At 44.2% G+C, this 21979-nt stretch overlaps 1 protein-coding gene across 1 annotated transcript; it reads right to left on the bottom strand.

The window, feature by feature from the left end:
• Positions 1–18865: 18865 nt before the first annotated feature.
• RHOH (ras homolog family member H) lies at positions 18866–19619 on the bottom strand. The gene has a single exon (XM_065737099.1). The coding sequence runs from the start codon at positions 19576–19578 to the stop codon at positions 19003–19005; it is 576 nt and encodes a 191-aa protein (XP_065593171.1). The 5' UTR covers positions 19579–19619; the 3' UTR covers positions 18866–19002.
• Between the last annotated feature and the right edge of the window lie 2360 nt (positions 19620–21979).

The following is a 21979-nucleotide window of genomic DNA, read 5'->3' on the forward strand; positions in this document are numbered from 1 at the left end:
CTTGAACAGATCTTACAAGTACCAACAAAAAACCCAGCCTTTGTTGTCTGTTCTTGGGCTAATAACATAGCTTCTGTTTCCCTTTTGACCTCAGTGACATCTTTTACCTTAGCTGTACACCTAACACCAACATATGTCAGTTTAACTACTATATTTTATAATGCATACTGCAAAGTCCTGAGGTTTTTTCAAAACCTCAAAATCATTTATTGCTCCAAACAAAGCCAAAGTGTACAACTTCTAATAAAGAATAATGTCACCAGTAAGCACAGACTGCTTTTTTAAAAGGAAGCACTTATTAACTGAATTTATACAAGATAAAAGCGTCTGCAGGCACAGCAAGTTTGACAGTCCCCCACCCTCAGCAGTACAGACAGTGCAAGTGAACTTCATAGACCATATCCACAGTGAGGTAGAACATTACAGATTGCAATGTTAAATTACTGCCAAAAACTATAAGCTATGTTGTTAAAACTCCTACAGAAAACAAACCACTAGCTTCTTTTGCCCACTGTTTCCATGGCTATGACTTCTCTGGGAAACATGCACAGACACTTTGCCAGGCGAGTGACATCTCTGGGATACCCACAGCGTGCAGCAGTGATGGTAGTGATGATAGCCAGAAGGAGTGCATACCATACTGCCCTGGGGGCAGCCCCAGAAGCCTAAGGGCTCATCTGAGAACAGTCAGAAATCCCCTCTTCGTTACGGGCATGCCATCCCTGTGCACAAAGAATGGCCCTTCCAGTCCTGAACGCACAGCCACATAGCTCTGGAGGGCCAGGACAGGGCACACCCACAGCTCTCCTGAGAGAGCAAGGCTGATGATGGGTCTCTCCTGCTCAATGGGACCGTTAGGCAGATGAAACATCACTCTGCTTTCTGTCATCTGCATGTCCCTCAGGTACAGCAGTCCAGGCTGCAGTACATTACGGTGCTTTGCCACCATCTCTCCTATTCGAAGTGCCCCAAAAAAAGCCACAGTGAACAATGCACAGAATAGTAAGCATTCATAATGGGATACACACACAGACTCCTGAGCTCCTAGGAGAGATCACAGCATCTCAATTGTTATAGGAGCATATTTTTCCCTCAGGATGCCCACTTGATGTCTCAACCCTATTATCATAAAATGGGTAACAGCATCTTCCAGAGGGTCACGGTTACCAGACAGTCTTGATAAGTAAGATGGCACTGCGTCTTTGAGGATGAGTAAAGAGACTCCACAGCTAAAAACCCTCTGACTTGATCCTCTGGAATGAGCCAGGCTGCAGGCGTTCACATGCCTTTCCTAAAGGTGATGAATTTCTTCAGCCCCTCAAGGTAGGCTTGCCAACACCTAACATCTCTGGAGCACTCCAACAACAAGAGCGTTTTCAGAGACTGAGGTCCCAGCATGCGTTTCCAAGGAGAACCAACCTCTTGTCCTACAAGAGGGGATCCACGTTAGCACAACCAGTACAAGAACACCACTGCAATAAGGGCAGCACTCTCTAGGGCAATGGTCACCTGAGCGAGGCTCTAGCAGTTTAACTGAGTGAGAAAGATGACAAGTAACACCTGACCCATCTCAGGCACTAGATCTGGCAGCACTCCAGGAGCTTACTAACTCATGGAGCAGTACCAGAGAAAGTAAGCAAAAAGCTAATGGCACCTCTTAGGCCTGCCCAACAGGAGGGTGGGTGGCATGAGCTTTCTTTGGGCTTTGATCCCTGAGTTGGAAGCCTGTTGGGAGCTGTATGCACACAGAATTTATGCATAGTATGTGTTTTTGTCACTTCCAGACCCTTGTGTGTGTGTTCACCTTGGTCTGGGGTTGCAGAACCTTTGGGGCTTGCTCAGAGACCCTCACCAGCCTTGGGGCACTGCTTTAAGGAGAAAAGTCACGTGGTGTTCTTACGCTTAACTCTTCATCCTTATGGCTCTGCCCAAGAGAGACAGAAAAATGCAAGAGACATTCTGTAGAATTTTTGTGGTGTTTTTTGTTTTGTTTTGTTTTGTTTTCTGGAGAATTTCAATAAAAAGCCACAGGGTGTTGTAAGGAAAGAAGCTTTTGTGTGCTGGTCAGTGAGACTGCCTTGCTTGCCATTGCTAAGGTAAGTTTATTTCTGCAGATGAACTCGGCCATGTTTCTGAGAAGCATCCCTTGGGTCCTTGTCCCCTGAGGACTTTTATGCTACTGGAGGGCTTAGGAAATGACCACCAATGGCAGCTCTACTGTGAAGGCTTGAAGAATTTTCTTGCCTTTAGAGAAGGCATGGAACTGCCTGCAGTTTGGCCAGTTCCAGTGGGTCAAGTGAAAGAGTTCTTGATCATCATGGAGTCCCGGGATCTGCCTCCCACAAAATTAATAATGTACATGGAAGGACTATCCTTCATCTCCAAAATGGTAGATCATCCTGATCCTCTTCAAGACCCCACTGTTTGTCACATGATATCAAGATTGAAATGTAGGACTGCCCTTTTAAAGGATAAAAACTTTCCTGTAACAATTGAAGTGTTAAGATCTCTCCTGGGAACTCTGGAGTCTGTGTGGCTCTCCTTATGAGCGTATATAATTCTGTGCCTTATCTACTGCTGCTTTTTGTGGGGCACTATGCACAGAAGAAATAGTAGCAAATCACAGAAACGTAGTGCAGCCAGAGCTCTTGCACTTGAGTGACCTCCAGCTGAGTGGCTGGAGCACAAACCTTTGTTTGCATACATCTCATATAGGTCAAGAAAGACCATTGGTCCAACTGGGACCTTCTAGAGAGATGTGGGTATGTCCTATTGAAGCTCTCTGTGTCTATGTGGCAGCATGGCCCCAAGGAGAGGGTCCTCTCTTTGTGCATTTGGATAGTAGGCCTGTGACAAAGAGGGAGTTCCCAACAGTCTTCCAACGTGCTCTTGGATTTGCTGGACTTCCTCCAAATCAGTGCAGTGTGCATTCCTTCTGGCTGGGGGCTCTTTTAACAGCATGGTCTTCATGGACATTCTGATGAAGCCATTGACAGAATATCAAGATGGTGATGAGTTAGTGGGAAGAGGACATTATTATTGCTATCCTTTGGAATTCTGGGGTAATGAATATGCAGAGATGTTTTCTACTGAATGTAGTTTCAGTACTCTGATAAGTTGTAGAAAAGAAGTAGCTACTACTTTTCTCAACCAAGATGATTTTGAGACTGTCCTGGTTTTAAAACTACTGTGACTTGTGGTTCTGTTGGCATGTATGCATACAGTATATTTGTGCTGACCGTATTTTGACCTTATGTATTTTTTTTATTAAACTGCATTTTCTTTTAATAAACTCTTCTAGTATTTTTGTTGTCTGCTGGTCAAAGGCTGTGATTCTGCCCAACACTGACGTGTTAACTTGTTATAAGCATGCGTCCTGTTTACAGTCTAATGGAATGAGAAGTATAGCTAGCTGATGGCTGACAATTGGAAGCTAAGTTGTGAATATGAAGGGAATTCAGCTGCTAACTGCATGTGACAGTAACAGAGAAGATGACATTGTTGTCCAGGCTGCAGTTGCATAGCAGCTGCATCCAACCTAAACAGCTGCTCCTGTTGTCTCAGTCTGAGTATGTGGACCTGCCTCTTGACAATTAGATCCTTCACTGAGCCCTTTTCAAAGGCAGTATAAGACCCAGATATTGAGTGAAAGAAACCTTTAATTGAAATGAAGTTAAGCTATCAAAGGTGACCTTGCTGAATTCAGAGGATCCCTAGTAGCAAAGAACATTTGGTAAGTGATGGCTAACATAAATAACCCCACATCTGCTAATTGGAGTACTTCTTAGATTCAGCAGCAATTAAATCATGTATCTGAGAAGCACCTTCTTAATGCTGAGTGTCACCTTCAATTATAACAAGGGCATTTGAAGTAATGGCAGCCCCTGCCATATGTCACATCAATGTGTTCAGGACCTACCCAGGTTAGCTTCCCTATGTACTACTATTACTTACTATTGCATTTTTCAGTACTCCGAGAGGAATTTTAGCTACAGCACTGTTGCTCTGCCCTACATGCAAAGTACAACACAAATATATGTGCAATAGGAAATCATAATTTAATAATTCCCTGTCAGGCATCTGGTAGATCCCTGCTACAGCTTTACTACAGTCTGTTGCAGAATGAGCACGGTGTGATGCTCACCCCGTGTTCCAGTCATCTTGCCTGTATTTATGAATAGTAAGTGGTGTGTCAGACTTCTCTAGATCTCCCTGTTGGATGGCAAGGTAAATAGTTAAAATTTCCAGCGCTCCCAAAGAACCCATCTTCCATGTTGTTCCCATATTTGTGTTATCCCTGGGAACCACCTACTGAGGAAATTCACTGCCTTACCAGTTGACATCTGACAAGGCACGTGCAGTGTTTGCTATAGCTCCCACAGCTCATTCGGAGGTGTTCCCATGGCTAGAGGAGCAGGTAGGAGGTAGTGTTTGGAGGGTTAGGAGCTGTCAGAGCTAGCTGGGCTTGAAAGACTCATGGAAAGGCTTTCATGGGCTACAGAGATCATCATCACCAGCACTGACAGTTGGATGGGCAACTTCTTAATGGGCAAAGCAGTATGCATAGAAGATGTACCAGATTCAAGCTGTTTGCTGAGAGGCCAAGTATCATCTCATAGCCTACTGCTGCATGAATGTAAGTTTGATTTGGGGCTTTTCTTCATACAGCCCTGTTGAACTCTCTTGGCAGGTGTTTCCGGTGCAGAAAGAAAACAGGTCCCTGTGGTTAAGCTGGTCGGTTTACCTCGGTTTACCCCTTACTTGCCAACAAGTGCTGCACATGAGCAGCTCCAACACATTATGTTAATCCTCGTGGAAAACTCCAGAATCAGGAGAGTATTTTAACACCCAACTTACTTCACAACTTAATGTTATCCAGAGAGAGTAACTTTAAAATGATAATAATAATGCTTGTTTTGTTTAGCTGCAAGAGCTGGGCTAAGACACTGGTGCTGGGGTTGCTTCCAGCAGCTTCTGAGCTGGCCCTTTCCATGCACAGTAATTGCTGCGCATGATCTTCATTACCAGACTGGAGATGAGCACTGAAAATATGGGAAGTTTGTGGAAAAACAGTCCAAGTCACTCCAGGTCTCATCTAAGCCTTGTGCTGTTAGGGCTGCAGAATAGCACCCACAGGCACCACAGAATGGGTCTGTGCAGTCCTCAGGGACTTTTAAAGGAAAACTAAACAGCAAAATTAAGGTGAAAAATCCAGCAATGGATTACATGGTAATACTCCCACTGAAAGGACACATCCAAACTCATGGTAGGTGTGGGAAACAATACTACCTGGGGGCATGTCTACTCCTACACCTCTAAGAACACAATAAATACTGAAGTAAGCTCAAAATTTATTTATTAATTTCTTGTTTCCACAAAATCTTCCCACTTTGTCCTGCAGAATCAAGTAGAAGTATTTTATTTTGTCCCTTCTGTGGCTACAAGAACACTCAGTTTGAGTGTCTACCAATTTCAATGGGAGTGTTGGCACCTGTGTTGAGGATGCCACCTTGCCCACTTTGGTTCCTGCTTCTGTAGGCGATCCCAAAGCATGCAGTTTTCCAATGCAGAGATGACTTGCTGCTGGTGATGCCTTGAGACAGCCTGAGACAGCCAGGATGGCAGGGAAGTCTACATGCACACAGTCTGTGGCTGTAAGGCTTCTCAGCCACTTGCTTTTCATACAACATATGCACAGAAGCAGCTTTGTTTTGACAAAGTATCCTCCTCACACCTCTCCTCTCCCACCATCCAGAAACAGGGTGTTCCTCTGCCTCAGAGCACGGGCACTTGAAGAAATTAACTGATGGTGTGAATTTACAGTATGTCATTTATTCCGTGGTAACTGCCCATGCCTACCCACTCCTTCTGAGCAAAACGTGAAAAGGTGTAAATGACTTCACACTTCATTAACAAGCAAGAGCATTAATCGAGGTGGAGGTATTTTAACCAAGTAGCTTACTCCAAAGCAAGCTTTGACTTCTTTGTGACTTAATTCAGACACTGTTAAAATGAATGGGTATATCTCTCAATTTCAGGAAATCATCTCCCTGGCAAAGATAAAGCTGTAATCAAATAATCCATCCTTATATAAAGTATCACACATATCCTGTTATATAGGATTTTGAGGGCTTTTAAATAGAAACTCGGTCAGGCTCCCACTCAATGGGATCTGTTATCTCCCACTGATCTATTAGCCAAATCCTTGTTACTTCAGGACTCACACTTTCACAGAATTATCTAGTGATTTTATTTATATGATGGTGTTTTTCTTCATCATAGGTGTGACAGAGCACTTAAAATTAGAGTTGGACATTTGGGTCAGAAGCTCTCAGAATACCTTCAGATTTGGAGTTCTACACTTGCAGATCAGGCTAAATTGAGAACTTGCCTATCAATTTAATCATGTTAATCTGTGTCACTTTGAGCCCAATGGCATCTCACCAGTTTCCCATTGCCATTGTTTTTCTGTGGATGTTGAAGTGGATAACAACATTGTTGTGAATGTAGATGACCAACTTCCTTGCCTAATGAATACTCCAGGTGAAGTTTTACCTAAAGACTAGTGAAAGTCAAAGGAATAAAATAGTGTTTTCTGGTAGCAGCACAAGGTGGTGCAGCACCCTCACCTGGAGACAGGGCTGGAGACTGCCAAACAGAGATGTAGGCAAAACCCAGTGACTTTCATCAGTTGACATCTTAACAAAGATGTCACAATTAATGCCATTTGCACAGCATACTGGAAAGGCACCGACACTGATTAAAAACATGTCTAAATGACAGTGATGGCACAGTGTATTGATCTTCATTTGCACATGGCAAGGGAAAGGGAGTGTCATCCAATGCTAAATGAGGGATTGTTCATCCAGCAGCTTCTCCATCTTCTCATTACGTCACTGAAATAAAGAATGGGAGTGATCCCTCACCTCACCACGTATTTTATACAGTATTGTCTGCCTGATAATTCAGGCCTCTTCTATTTCACTGTAGTGTCCTTGAGCAGTTCCTCGTGTATGCAGACCTGAGAGGAGACCTGTTCCTTTCTGCTTGCATCTCCCTTTTCTCCTCCATGAACGTGATAAAGAGGGTGGGTGGGAGGACCCAGCTCCTCTCTGAAGGCACTAATGACAGAATTATCAGTTGGACAGTGAGTACAATGCCCACTGTAGCAGCTTTGTCTCTCTTTCCCCAGAACCAAGAACTAAAACTACCAGTTGAATAGAATTTTATCATGACAATTCAGCTGGCATTTGATTCTGTAAGAAGACCACATCAAAAAGTGAAACTGCAGTCTCATGCGGTTGTTTGCAGAGTCGATGAGTCAGAGCCCTCTCTCTTCCCATGCAGCAGCTCACTAAACCTGTGCCTGCTTTCATAACTTCCATTCCCTTCAGGAGAGAGGGCCATGTTCCTGCTGTGTGGTCACATGAATGCTCTCCACCATGTAATGAGAGATTTTAAGACCGTTCATTTAAATTGTTAGGTTTAACATAATGAGTTTCATCATTATTTCTGTGGCCGTAATGAACTTTGCATTCCCTCTGGATTTAATTCCAGTCAGTGCTTTAGTGATAATGGTTGAAGAAGGAGTGCTCAGCTCCTCACATTATATTCACACTGCATGGCTCTACACCACATCAGTGTCCATCTCCATCTCAATAAATCCTAAGTATGACACTTACTACTTACCGCTGATATCATACCCTATCCACTGGGAAGCCTCTGAAGTGGCCAGAGTTGGACTCAACACTGCAAATCTGCAGGATGAAATACATCTGTCTTAGTCTCCACATAGCTTCAGACATTTTGGCTGAAAGCTTATTCTTGTTACTGATTCCTCTGATTTTAATTTGATTTTTATATCAGTGATTGTACATTTGTGTCACTTTGTTGCACAGCTGATGGTGGCAATTTCTAGTTGTGTCTCCAGTGTGATGGGCGGAGGGAAAGCCCTAAGGGGCAATTAACTTCAGAAAGAGAAACAATAGCTGTGACAAGTGCATCCATCTCCCTCCAAGGAGTGGTAACATAGAAGGCTGAAGTGCAAGAAATGTTTTGTTGCATCTGCACACACCATTTCAAACATCAGCACCTAGATCATGTGCATGATGTAGCTGAATATGCTGTTAGAGAAGTGTTTTCCCTAGGGATTAGACTATCAAGAGACATAAGGTGATCACTCCAGTAGCCTGAACTACTAAGAACACAAGGATTGCTTGTTTCTCTTGAATAACTATGTCACATGTAGCTATTTACCTGTGCTATGCTCCTACCTGCTTGCAGCTCAGAGGCAGAGAAGCAGGCTCATATCACTGCATATCTGCAAACGGCTGGTGCCAATGGAGCCTGCAAGCATGCTCTCACAAGGGAGAGAAGAGCATGGCCCTCAGCCACAGTACTGGGGCAGCGGTCTGAAGTCAGGCAGCACCAGTGCCACAGCTCGAGGTCCAGCAGTGACAAGCTCCTAAGTGCCACGCAAAGCTGATTTAGAGTGAGGCCATCTCTTGCAAACTGTTTCTGTAGAACCTCACGCAGTTCACAAAGCCTTGGGTTTCCCTGCCAGTGTTGTGGTGTTTGTAGTAAGCATGCAGGCTGCAGAGCACCAAGGAAAGCATCAGAGCAAGGTTTCATTGCCACAAATACTGCTACACCCTAGGCTGCAGCCACTTGGTGTCCCTAGTTGTCATTGGTCAGCTGCCACACTGCATCCATGGCATTCACTGATGCGTTGTCCTCTCCCATGCCCTGTACCTCAGTGCCTCTGAAGTAGGCACTGCTCTTTCCTGAGCTCAGGCTCCTCCCGGCGAACGCATAGCCTTGCTCCGTCCCCTGTGGGACAGCCATCCTCAGTTCAACTTTCCCCCAAGCCAGGCACATGTGCACCAGCACCACGAGGTTTAGCGATGGCTGGGAGGTGAACAGGCACAAGTGTCACAGCCTGCTGAGGCACAGAAGCAAAGCAAATCCGCTTCTTTTTTTTTTCAGGGAACACATTAGACTTTGTTTTTAAGAGCATGTGATGGCAAATGGCCTCAGCCACCTTTCCACTATTTACTGCATAAAGAAGGTGACCTCACACAAGTACTCTTTGTTCTAAGCACCAAATACTAGGCACTCCTCACATTTCCTTTTGACCAGTTAATTTCTAGTCTGGAAAGTCATGTTTGCAGGCAAAAGAATCAGAACAAATTGTCCAAATACCCTCTAGTGCTGCAGACTACATAGAGCGAACAACTACAGAAACCAGAAGCAAGAAGCTTGGGCAGTGCTCTATTATCTTGTCTCTGATTTCTTCAGTTCTCAGTAATCTTTTTCACTTTTAACAGACTCAGCTATTTCCTTTCACTACGCTTTAGCTCCTACTGTTCTGCGTACCAGCAGCCCACCTCTCTCTCCTCCTTCCCCCTCCTACCTCCTTTCAAACCTTCTTGAGAGCAAACCACATCCTTACGTTCCCCTCGTTGTTAGCGCCGCCATCAGTGCTGTTCTCACAGCTCCTCGCTACTTTTAGATCAAGTGGTCTCCAAACCTCAACAGCTCTTCAGATGTTCCTCTCTGCAGGTGTTCAGACTACCCCAGCAAGCTATGGCTTACACATGTTTGAACTAAGATCCCCTTCAGTACACCATGTACACCTTGAACACCTAAATGAGCCCTTGCAGTAAGTGGGAGCTCGCTGTGAATTTGAAACTCAGCTGATTTGTGATCCTGTGAATTTTACTGAACAAATGGATTTCTGGACACTTCAGAGAAAGAAATAAGGCGATTCCTATTTGTGACATTTACTGTGGGCTTAATGTGATCATTAATGCTAAATGAGCGCATTGTTCAGTCATTCAGAGATTGACTCAGGCTTCAGCTAACTGAGGCACCACCTCAGAAGGTGACACTTGCCATTTCCTCCTGCAAAAAATCATACAGAATCATAGTAGGACTGGGGTTGGAAGGGACTTTACAGCCTAGCCAGTTCCATCCCCTTCCAATGGGCACAGCTGCCTCCCACCAGATCAGCCTGCCCAGGTCCCCATCCAACCTGATCTTAAATACCTCCAGGGATGGGACTTTCACAGATCCTCTGGACAATCTATTCTAGTGCCTCACTGTCCCGAAAATTTCTTCTTATCATCTAATCTAACTCTCTCTTTAAATGCTAAAAGGCTCTGATGAGGTCTCCAGGAGCCTTCTCTTCTTAACATAGAGGGCAACACTCCCACCGTCCTTCCCTGCATGTCTCTTGTGAAAATCTTGAAGCCCTCAACTGAAGTGTGTGATTCCAGTTGTATGATTCATCCTACCATGTTTCTGCGATAGCAATTAGGTCATTAAAAACATGGACTAAGGGGGATTCACAAGGGACTTTTGCTCACCAGGCACCTGGCACATCCAATGAACAGCAAGCTCCTGCAGGCTGGCTTCCTTGCCCAAGCTCAGTTCCTAACAGGGAAGCAGAAATATGACTATTGTCAAATACCATGAATGCTTTACACCTCCATTTGGCTGAATGTGACATCTGACTAAATGTTCTTTGACAAGTGACAGCTGTACTTTTCACATCTCCTTCCACTCTGACAACTCCCAGCAGGTCTGGGTCCGGCCACCGATCCTCAGACCATGGAGAAAAATGCACTCCCTGCAATGCTCTCCTTACATGGCCATCCTGCCTCCCTAGCTGATGTCCTGAATCCATTACTAGATCTTTTCAATAATTTTTGTATGGCCAGTGAACGTTCATAAGAAATACTGTCAGAAAACCTGTTTATTAGGCTTGAGTCTGACTCTGCTTGACTCTCTTGTTTATGCAGTGTGTCCCGTGTGATATCCATGAGATCAAGGAGCATCATGGTCACTGTCTGCTCCAGCTGTGACTCATTCACTCGCACCCCACTGTGATCACCAAATCATGAGATGATTGCAGGGAAGCAAAGTCCCTCACAGCTGCCTGCTGTCATGTAAAGTTGTGCACACACTGGGTGCATACCATGTACTTTTCTTTCCTTTTTTTTTTTGTTTTGTTTTGTTTTCATCTCTTCCTTCCAGCTGCTGTATTGTCTTGGTACATTTCTTTTTTAAATTCTGACATTCCAACAACTCAGTGTCTCACAGTCCAGTCATGAAGTCCACTGCACTCCATGAAACTCAGGTGGGACCTGGAGATGTGGGTTTCAGCACTGCAGCCCCAGAGCATGTATTTATTCAGCATGGCACCAGGAACAACCTACATACCGTGGCCTCACAGAGGCAAGTGGTGCCTTGTTATGGTCAAGAAGGGACTGTGTGTGGGAAGGTCTGTGGACAAACACAGAGAAACTTAATTAAACCACCACACCAGGAGGAGAACTGAAGTTGCTGTCCAGAAATGCCTCAGAACAAAGACAATCCCCTCATTTTCTGGAGCCACTTTCTATACTAGTTTATATCAGAGTGAGTTTGTACTGGTGGTTTACCTGTCTTGGTGACAGCTGCCACATCAACACAGGCATAGGCTGTACATTTTAGGACTAGTGGCTTTATCCCAGGCATCTCTGCACAGCGCTACCCCCCTTAGCTAAGGATTTCCCATCTCCTGCATCCTCCAGCCCAGCCATCTTGGGTCTCTCTGAGACCTTTTCATCACAATGACTGATTCATCATTTATATCCCTTTGGGCTTCAGAGAAAGGGATGCTCAGTTATCTGTATCCCACAGGGGATTGCACTTTAGAGGCACTACTGTCCACAACCATTGGTTTTGGTCAGAAAAGTACAGCATCACCTCCCTTTCCCCACTTTCAGTACACCTGCAAGCCCTTAGCCCTGGCACATCTTTTTTTTCCACACCCTGAAGCTGTTTTTAAGTATTACTTCATTATCTTGAGCAGTGCAGCTGCTCACATGCCCCTGCCCTGTACGCAAATGAGTGCAATTTCCACTCATGTTCATGCTGCATTCCCTGTTCATCTCCTGCAGCTGCTTTGTCCACTGCTCTTGTGAAGAGCACCTCTGAGCATCCCAGCTTCTGTCTTCTCCTCTTCCTGCCCTGGTGTGTTCTGCTGGTGCTTGCAGACTCCTCTGAATTTATAGGGCCCACTGCTTCTCCTGCAGCTCAAACCTCATGCCTGGCATGTAGCTTCTCTCATTAATCATAGCATATACAGCTCTGTAAACTAATTTAGTAGAATTAAGGGTAGATGTGTTCATGAAGGTACATTCTCTCAGGTTTTACTGTGCACAGAACAGATGGAAGTATTACATTTTAAGGTTACAAAGGTTACAGTTGCTTATTTCCTGACTGGTTTCCCCAGTCTTACTAAACCTACATTTTTGATCAGGTTGTGTTCAGTCACTCCTGTTCACCTATAAAGGGAACCAAAGCATTTTCAAGGTGATGAGACCCCTGTAAGAGCTTATCAATTTGCCACTAACTCCTTTCTATAAGACTGTCCCTGTAGCACCATGAAGATCAGCCTAGCTGATAGAGCCCAGCTTTCAGCAGCAGTCACTATAGGAAGTGAAATGAAGGGGTAAATATTGGTGACCTTCCCTCTGTTTCATGCTCCCAGTGTTCAGCATTGCTCCCTCAGGTACAATCAGATTTTTTAATACAACAGTGATGAATGAGATGGTAGCTTGGCCCATTACCTGTTCTTTATACAATTAAGAAGAGCATTAGGTTGACGATGTAATTTCAATTTGGAAAACAGTAAAGGGATTGATGCACGGTGTATACACTCCTTTCTTTTCCTGTCCTTCGTGCTTACCTCCTCCCTATTTCTGCAGTTAACTGTTCAGTTAATACTGAAACACTACAGAGCCCCGATCCTGTACAGCTGTGTCACTGGTCTGTCCAGACCAAACCCTGCAGGTCAAAGTAATCACTAGAACCACCTCCCAGAAGGGGAACTAGGACCTGGTGAAGCTGATGCTGAATTAACCTGATTTAGGACAGTAGAACCTGCAGTCAGTTCAGATTTGCATTTGAATTTACTTGCTCAGGATTGCACGGGCTCAGTCAAAAACTGGGTTAGAATAGAAACTTTCCAGTGTCAGAACTGGATTTGGCCTGGCTTAATGGGAGAGGGGTTTCATAGTAATTGCCTAAGCCAGTGCCCTAACCATGAGCCAAAGCTGCAACTCTGGTTTAGTTGGTCAACAGCTCCATGATACCAGTGCAAATTCCACCGACTATATTATAGTTAAGTATTTGTATATTTTTTAAGATCCAACTGAAATCCTAAACCAGTCACTTATGAAATCTCGTGACCTCCAACCCTTGCTTAGATGCTGTGTCGACATTGGCTTGTAAGCAGCAGAACTAGTGCCATGGTGGCAGCTAAACGAAAGCCATGAAGTCAATTAGCATCTCATAGATAAAAAGAGAAGTTTTCAGAAGAAAAAAAAAAAAAAAGAAAATTCAGCACTTACTTGTATGTTACCAGAGTATTGTAGTGTAAGAGATGCAGCTTCTTTCCAGTTGCCTCTACATAATGAATGCACCTGAGAAGCTGGCAAGCATCCTGACCCTGACCCTGACTGTAGCACAGCTGAGAGGAGGCAAAGCTGGCCAGGAACTCAGAACAACGCTGCTTGCATCACGTTCCAAAACCTCAGCCCTTTCGATACAGAAATGGTGATGAAGTTTTGGGGACACGGGCCCAGTCATGGGGGAAAATTCCTGGTCCTGGTGAGAGACCTCTAGTCAGCTGGCAGCCAGGAGCTGCTGTCCTGCTCTGTGGAGCAGGCTTCTTGTAAGGGCAAGCGAGCACCTCATGCTGTGTGGAGGCATCAGCCATCATTTCCTTTCCCCTTCCCAGAGACAGAAACAACCACTGACATGCATGTGCCTGTGCCCTCCTGCTCCACCCCAGCATGAATCACGTTGTCTTCTGCCCAGGGTGAGAGAAACATCAGCCAGAACCCCACTGAGACTCACAGAGGCTTTGTGGGAGATGTAAGGCATCGCTCACTTGCTTTTTCATGACTACACAGGCAGCAACAACTCCAGTTTTTTACTAGTTACTAACTCAGGGCTCTGCTGGGAAGGAATGTACCATGGAGAAAGGAGAATTTGGACCAGAACCACCTCCCTCATAGGGCTGCCCCACAGTGATGCTTCTCATCCCCCATCCTTGGGCCACAGGCAGCATGACCACGCCAGCCACCACACATGCAGTAGTGGTTACAGTGACATCAGCACCCAAATGTGCAGAAGGGTTGGTCACAGAATCATAGAATGATTTGGGTTGGACGAGACCTTACAGCCCACACAGCTCCAACCCCTGGCCATGGAGAGGGCTGCCACTCACCAGATGGGCCCCATCCAACCTGGTCTTGAAGGCCTCCAGGGACATTTTCTCCTGCACATCACTATGAGCACCACTGCTCAGAGCACCACAGGAGCTCACCTAGAGCAGGCTCAGGGTGATAGCTCGTTGGGACTTTTTGCACTTCCAGATGTGAAGGAGAGCTCTGAGAGGTAACACGTGTTTCCTCATACCCAGAGACAAAAGTTCATGACAGTTGTTTCAGAGCTCCTTCTTACAAGGGTGTTCGGCTGACCCAGTTGTGCCTATAGCTGTTACTTTTTCACAGGCTGAACTGACTTTAATTAAGTCAAAGCAGTTAACTTGTTCACAAAGGCAGGAATGGATCAGCCATTGTGATCTTATGAAATGGAGCTTTTTATCCTTTGTCTGCCCTGTGTCAGAAAGGCATTAGGAGAAAGTGCTAGGAGACATGAATTGTGCCCATTTATTTGAAATTATTGTAATGGCTGTATTCACTTGAATGCAATGGTAATATAGGAAAGGCTGGGATGTCAGAGCGCTGACATTTCTTTTTTCTTCATGGCTGAACCCCATGGTGATTGATTTCATCATGGTACCACGTCTAAGACAACTGCATTAAATGCATTTTCTTTACCAACACAAGCATTGGCCAGTAAGTGGACAGACACCTGAGCAACTGCAGAGTATACACAACAAATACACAACTATTTTGCAAACTATTATCTGTACATACTGGTCTGCCAAACAACAGCAGTTATATCTGCCAAATTTGAATAATGTCCCATGTGATTTTTTTTTATTTTTATTTTTTGGAGAGAAGGGGAATCTGAAACATTTTTATGACTTATTCTTAGAAAATACTTGTATGCTGTAGATGAAGAAAGTACAAAAAGGCTGTGAAATCTGATTTAAGACAATGTAAGGTGTACTCACCACGTTATGCAACATAATAGTTTCCAGTTTATTCACAGGTGCGCAGCTATTCAACTTTTTATCCTACTTGCAGAATTCATTAAAAAAATATACTGACCAAAATTGTTTTTTCTGTCAAAATGAGAACTCAAAAAATGACAAAAACCATTGTGTTATTTCAAATATTTCTCTCTTTTAAAAAATTTTTTGTCTCTCTTTTTTTTTTCTCCTTTCAACCTCTTTTAATAGTAAGCCAAAATGATTTCAGCTACAAATACAGTGAAAGGTTTGAAGAGACAGAAAGGGAATATGTGGGCAAGGTTCCTCCTGTTAGCTGAAACCGTTCGGCCCAACCGACACCAGGTGGTGCCTCTTTTCAGAAGCTCGATGTTTCTGCCCAGCTGTCATCTGAATGTGTTTTGAATATCAGAGTTGGATTTTAACCACAGAGGTGAACCCAGCGACCTAGTTCCCCAAGTGACAGCAGCTCAACAGCACCAGTATGGTTCTAGGGCAGTGTAAGCTGTCTACTGCTGCCTCCCCTTGCCATCTATGACATGCACTCACCTCAGTGAGCTGTTTGATGGAGGAGAGGAGAGGAGGAAAGGGGAGGAAGAGGGATTTTCTATCAGTATCCACAGTGTTGAGACTTTACTCTTGCAACACACTTTGAGCACATCGGTTACAGAGCCCAGAGAAAGCCACATGATGACAGACACTAAAATAGCGTGTCTCACTGTTCCTGATGAAAAGTGCCTTTTAGCTTTGAGAGCCTGAAAATAAGCAAGCTGTGAAAACTGGAAGCAGTTTTTTCTCACATAGCACCAACCCCCCACCCCTTACTTTATCTTCTCTCTGATCTGATTTCACCAACCAGCCAGTGCTCAATGCACTCAGCCCTGCATGGGCTCTAGGGCACACAATGAAAAGTACAGCAAGCCACCCCCAAATCTCCAGCGCAGCCCTTATTGTCAGCTCATGCATCTCAGGGAAGCCATTTTACATAAGCAGTTGCAAAAAACCGTTCAGTTCATCATTTTGTAATATATCATCACAAACCTCGTGAAGCAAATATGGACAAAATCAGATTTTCACTTACAGTGTGAATATTTTCATCTGGCTTCTTCTGAAGCAACATCTCTCCATATCTTTCTGGTCCCTGAATCCCAACATCTCACAGCAGATACCACAGCAGAGCATCCTAGCCTAGCAGTCCACTCATCCAACTCATAAAAATATCAACATTAACTGCTGTAAGCAATGCTTAGCCCACAAAGAGGGAAAAAAAAGCATTAGAACTTGCTGGCAAAAAATGTTTCACTTTAATGAAACCAGATATTAAACCAGTGAGGTGGAAACCATAATAAAAATGCCTACAAATGTAACAGACTTTAACACTGACAATGCAAAATTTTGCATGTGATCTTTAATGTTCAAACAGTAACAATGGCTACTTTTAAATTAGGGGTGCAATAAACAATAGTTTCCATGACAACACATGACAAGAGTTGGGACTTAAATCTTCCAAAAGCCAAAAGGTTTTTTAACAGAGGAGTGGAAATATCTAACATTTGTATAACTCAACATAAGTATCAGGCAGTTCAGGTTCTTTTACAAATATGTCAGTTTTAGTGTTTGAGGGGGGCAAGGGATTTCCAATGTACACCATAAGTCTTACAAAGAGAAAGAGAAATCAGAAAGAGTGCAGGAAAAATATATGCTGAGGTGCAGAAGCTCGCCAGGATTTGAAGCTGATAATAAAACCTCACATGAGACCAACATGTTTTTTATGACCTCACTTGGAATAAGGCTGACGAGTGGTAAATATTCACTGGCCCGGGAGTTTTTGGGACTGTTGCAATAACAAGTGTTCCATGCACTACTGCTGCTCAAGGTGTCCATAACGCTGTTACTTGTTCAGCTACATCACAAGTGAGATCATCCTTAGGATTTATAGGAGGAGAATGATTCCATTTGGAATTTCTCCTCATGAAGAAGCTCCGTGGTAGAACAGAGCATGGAGAAGGGCACCCAACTGATTTTTCAGGTATAAGCTATCAGTAGGTTACATCTGAGCTATAAATCATATGCTTAGTAGGATAACTCACGAAGATCCACTCAGGATTTGAATCAGGCAAGCTATTGCATCCATTCCTGTTGAAACGTATGAGTCAGGCTTAGTCAGAACAGACTGAGATAATTCTCTTGGGATCCTCATGGAGATGGAGAATCATCCTACTGTTTTGTGCAACATCTTCCATGGCAGCATGCTGTAAGCCTCATTTCTGAGCTCACTGAAGGATAGGGAGGGCAGCAAAAACCTTGGGATGAGACTGGTCTGCAAGATCTGAGGGATGGTGTGGGGCAGAGGGTTTGACTCAGGAGCGAGGGCACCACAGCTCACAGGGAATGCACAACTCTGTCTTCCAGCAGTATGCGCTTACACATCTAGAGTTGCCACCTCTTCAGCCCTGCTTTCTGTGTAGAAGGGTAACTTGGGCCAAGCAGATGTGTCAGAACTTGATGCTCAAGACTTGCCAAGCTCCCCAGGGCACAAATCCTCCTCTGTCTTTGAGAATCCAGGCTCTTAGGCTTAGCACGCAAACCAAAAAAAGTATTATTTAGCCATTGTAAATACGCACATTCAACACTGCCATCTACTTAGTTTTCACAATAATAGAATCATGGATTCATAGAATACCCCAAGTTGGAAGGAACCCATGAGGATCATCAAGTCCAACTCCTGACTCCACACAGGATCACTCAAAAATCAGATGGTCTGGGAGCATTATCCAGACATATCTTGCACTCCAGCAAGTAGGATACTTGTTTCACTAAAACCACTGTTTGTAATCAAAACGTTCTGAAAATATGTGAGAATTTTAGTGCTCATGAAAAGAATACCTTTTATCCCTAGAGAATGAAGTCTTCTGCCTCCAGAATTATGGCAGGGACACGAGAAGTGATGATAGCACAGATTTGTCTCCACCACCCTACCCACATGTCTCAATCAGCCTTGACTACAAGCCAGCACTTCTGGGGTTATAACTAGGTCAAGTATTGGAAGAGTCAGGTTAAGCTCCTCCTGCTTCAGCACATCTCTGTCCACATTGTTGCAGTGATCTCCATTTTCCTAGGAACAGGACTAGGACAGGAAAATAAAGCTTACAGATCCAACTATAAAAGTCACTACATTTTGATCACTCATATGCTGGACACAGAGTATTTGATCGCTGTTGGGCAGTAACTCAGGTATGTGTAAGAAGTGCTAGGCTTGCATGCAGTCCGTTTATTATATGGATGGGATTATTTGCTTCGGAGGTTAGGCTGAAATATGAAAACAAACTGTCAGGATTTTACAACAAACATAAGAATCTTTTAAATAGATACACAGTGGTCAGATTTTATACATTAGGTTCTTACAGTGAACAAAACAAAACAAAAAAAACTCCACACAGACAGATATGTCAAGAGGGGAGGTTGATCAAGGTGAAATTTGTCATGAAATAAATGCAGACAAACCAACAGCTGAAAAACACTGATAACAAAATCTGCACAGCTATGATCTGTAAATCTTCAGGCTGGGTCTGCTTCAGTCAAGGATGGTGAAGTACAAACACAGGATTGTGAACAAAGGCCCTTGCCTGCATCTGTCATTTTAAAGATAGAGCCCATGTGTGTTGGACAGGGGAAAAGAACAGACAGTGCACATCTGTTTTATTGGGGCCACCTGCACTGTGGTCCTGACAGGAGTCCTGTCTTCGATTCACTCCCATTGGTGCAAAGACAGAAACAACGAACTTAGGCAAAACCGCCGCTGGCAGCCCTCAGAAGATCTTGCACTCGTTAATGGAGAAGAGCTTCCGCCTGTTCTGCCTCTTGGCTTGATTGACTGCTGTTCTCACGGCATACTCGAACACCTGCTGCACACCGCGGTTGCTGAGGGCTGAGCACTCCAAGTAGCCTTTGGCTCGCACATCCTGGGCGAGCCGCTTGCCATCTATTGAGCTGATGCAGGAGGAGCGGTAGGGCCCGGTTTCGCGCTGGTCGGTCTGCGTGGCCACTACCAAAACAGGGATGCGGGGCAGATGGTTGCGGATCTCGCCGATCCATTTGCTCCTCAGGTTTAGAAAGGAGTTGTGGTTTGCCACAGAGTAGCACATTAACACCACATCTGCTTGCTGGTAGGAGAGGGGGCGAATGCCTTTAAAGGCATCACTTCCAGATGTGTCCCAAAGGCCGAGGCTAATTTGTACACCATCCATGAAGACATCCACTCCAGTGTTCTCGTACACAGTAGGTCTGTAGTTATCTGGAAAAGTGTCAGAGATGAAACGTACCAAGAGAGACGTTTTTCCCACTGCAGAGTCTCCCACCAGCACGCACTTGATAGAATCCAACATTTTATTAGAGACCAGAGCCTGGTGCAGCAGTGACAGGGTGCAGAGGTCTCAGGGGCTAACTAGATAACATCCATTTGGGGAGAAGCCATTCCAAATGTCTTTACTCCTCAAGACTTGATTATGCCACTTGAGTCTAAAATCCCCTTGTCTCCCACGCAGCTCTGCAGTGCTGTTGGTTTTAAATATTCAGTGAGTCAAATGATGTTTCTGAAAGAGGAAAAACAAAATGTAACATTTATAACCCATAGAGAACAGATTGTTCTTCATCAAGATAAAGTTTTCTGGTCAAATTTTCGAATGGCCATGGGGAGTACCCCACATGGAGAACTCTGAACTTTGCCATTCCCTCCCAGCCAGTGGTGTGTAACAGCCGTTCACATAAATAACTTGCTTGCTGCTCCACAGGAGCTAGAAGTCTTATCACCTCTGCCATTCTGCTCTCAGAACAGCTGTTTCTTCCCTCTAATTGTCTTAAAGAACTGATGAAATTGTGTTCGCTTTGGTATAACCGTTACTGACCTGCTTTCAGTGAGATATTTCCTGCCTCTGATTTTAAACAAGATTGCCAAAATCCTGAATCCCTCTTAATCAGTCAGTTCAGATCTCCTTGAAAACATACTCTTGTCCTCTAGAGGTAGCCATGAGAAAAAAAAATCACTTAATGAACTGATTAGACAATTCACACTATTCTATAACGAGCAGTAATGCCAAACTGCGTGTGACGAGAAAGCAAAGACTTCAGATGTGAATCTTGACTGACATGAACCTGAACAGTTTTCAAAAGCAATGTAGGATTTGCAGCAAAAATACAGAAAAGGTTCTAAATGTTTCTTACAAATCAACTCCAACAAGCAAGAAGCACAAGCCAAAGAAAATCGCACCAGTAACGTTGGCCCAGTCAGGCAATTTTATCAGAAGGGAATGCAGCTGCCCTAACATTTTTTCAGTCTGTTGTAAAACCATACTGAGAGTACCTATGCAATTGGTAAGTATGCAATTGCTCTTGTGCTCCTGCCAGGATTCAGTCAAATTTTCCTATTTTGAAAGTATTCATCTCTTGCCCACTGGCTATGTGCAAGATTCACTACTCACATACAGCTGCATAAAAATGCTACAAAAGTCACCAACTGCAAAAACAAAGGAAAATCGGCTCTGCTCAGCAAGACTGGTTAAAAACTGGTTAAAAAAATATCACTGGATAGTTTGAAAATTTCCTGCATATGCAAGACAGGTGAGGTATTTCTGTCTCCTTCACATACGAAGAGAGAAGTCACACCATGAGGTTATTTGCTCAGAAATTAATGATGGCCACAAAAAGTATATTCTCGATGTTACAGTGACACTTTCATTACCCTAACCCTACCACCACTCCACATTTCTAGGACACTCAAAGCTTTGGCTTATCTCAGAGAGGAAAAAAAAAAAAAGAATAAAAATAAAAGGAAAGAAGAGAAAAGCACTAGGTGAGCCTAGAGAGAACATTTTACAGGCAGTGCCAACTGCTGCTGGCAACTCCCCTCCTTCCATTTTGCAGTGAGGCATCCTCCTACCTCCTCACACCTACCTCCTCTCATGCTGCTGGCATGCCTGCATTTCTCCCACCCAACACATCAGCTGGAAGAAGATGTGACAGAGCTCAGCTGGGGCATGTTGCTTTATAGCAGTGGCACAAGGGCCACAGGACAGGTTCGTGCTTCCCCAAGGGACGGCTGTGTGCAGGAGCCACTGCAACAGACGTCACTTCCTGGTCGGTGCACTCACCATCACGGTCACTTCTGGGAAGTGGGATGGAGGCTGAGGCTGGTTCTGCTGTCTGACAGGAAATGAATGAGCTGCTCTGCCAGTACAAGTGCTGGCGGCAGCAGCTGGACACTTGCCTTTAAGGCTTCAGCAGGGCTAACTTTCCTCCTTTGTTCCCCAAAGACACACTCAGGGGGATGAAACAAGATATTTGCAAAAGGTAACCATGAAAATTCAAAAAGCATACACAAGATACATGGTACAATTACTTAAGTGCATCATCGTCTTTCCTTCAGGGTATCCCACTTCAATATTGTGTCATCAGTACAGTTTTAAAACACCACTGTTCACCACAAGCCAGTAGCACATGATTCAGACAGAAGTGCGTGCTCCCAGGAGAAATACAGCAGGTATCAAGTCTCCTCCTCAGAGCAAACATTTCCCTGTTGCAAAAAGTCTTTAGTGCCTTTAGTTTAACTATTCTGTGTATATTTGAATGCGGTGAAAAAATAGAACTTCTGAAATCTCCTAAACACCAAAGCAGCTAAAGGGAAAGGACTGTTAAGCTACACAGTTTGGTGATAACCAGCTCTAATTTTATTGGCAGTTTTACCAAGAAAATATACAAACGGTTAAAGCCTATGGAAGGTGCTAAGGGCTA

The sequence above is a fragment of the Cyrtonyx montezumae genome, unplaced genomic scaffold, assembly GCF_038088225.1.
Source record: "Cyrtonyx montezumae isolate F1298 unplaced genomic scaffold, pur_monq_1.0 scaffold_2, whole genome shotgun sequence".
Classification (NCBI taxonomy): Eukaryota; Metazoa; Chordata; class Aves; order Galliformes; family Odontophoridae; genus Cyrtonyx; species Cyrtonyx montezumae.

Bases quoted from the DNA above. Each gene is read 5' to 3' on its own strand.
- RHOH (XM_065737099.1), bottom strand. From the start codon at position 19,578: ATGTTGGATTCTATCAAGTGCGTGCTGGTGGGAGACTCTGCAGTGGGA.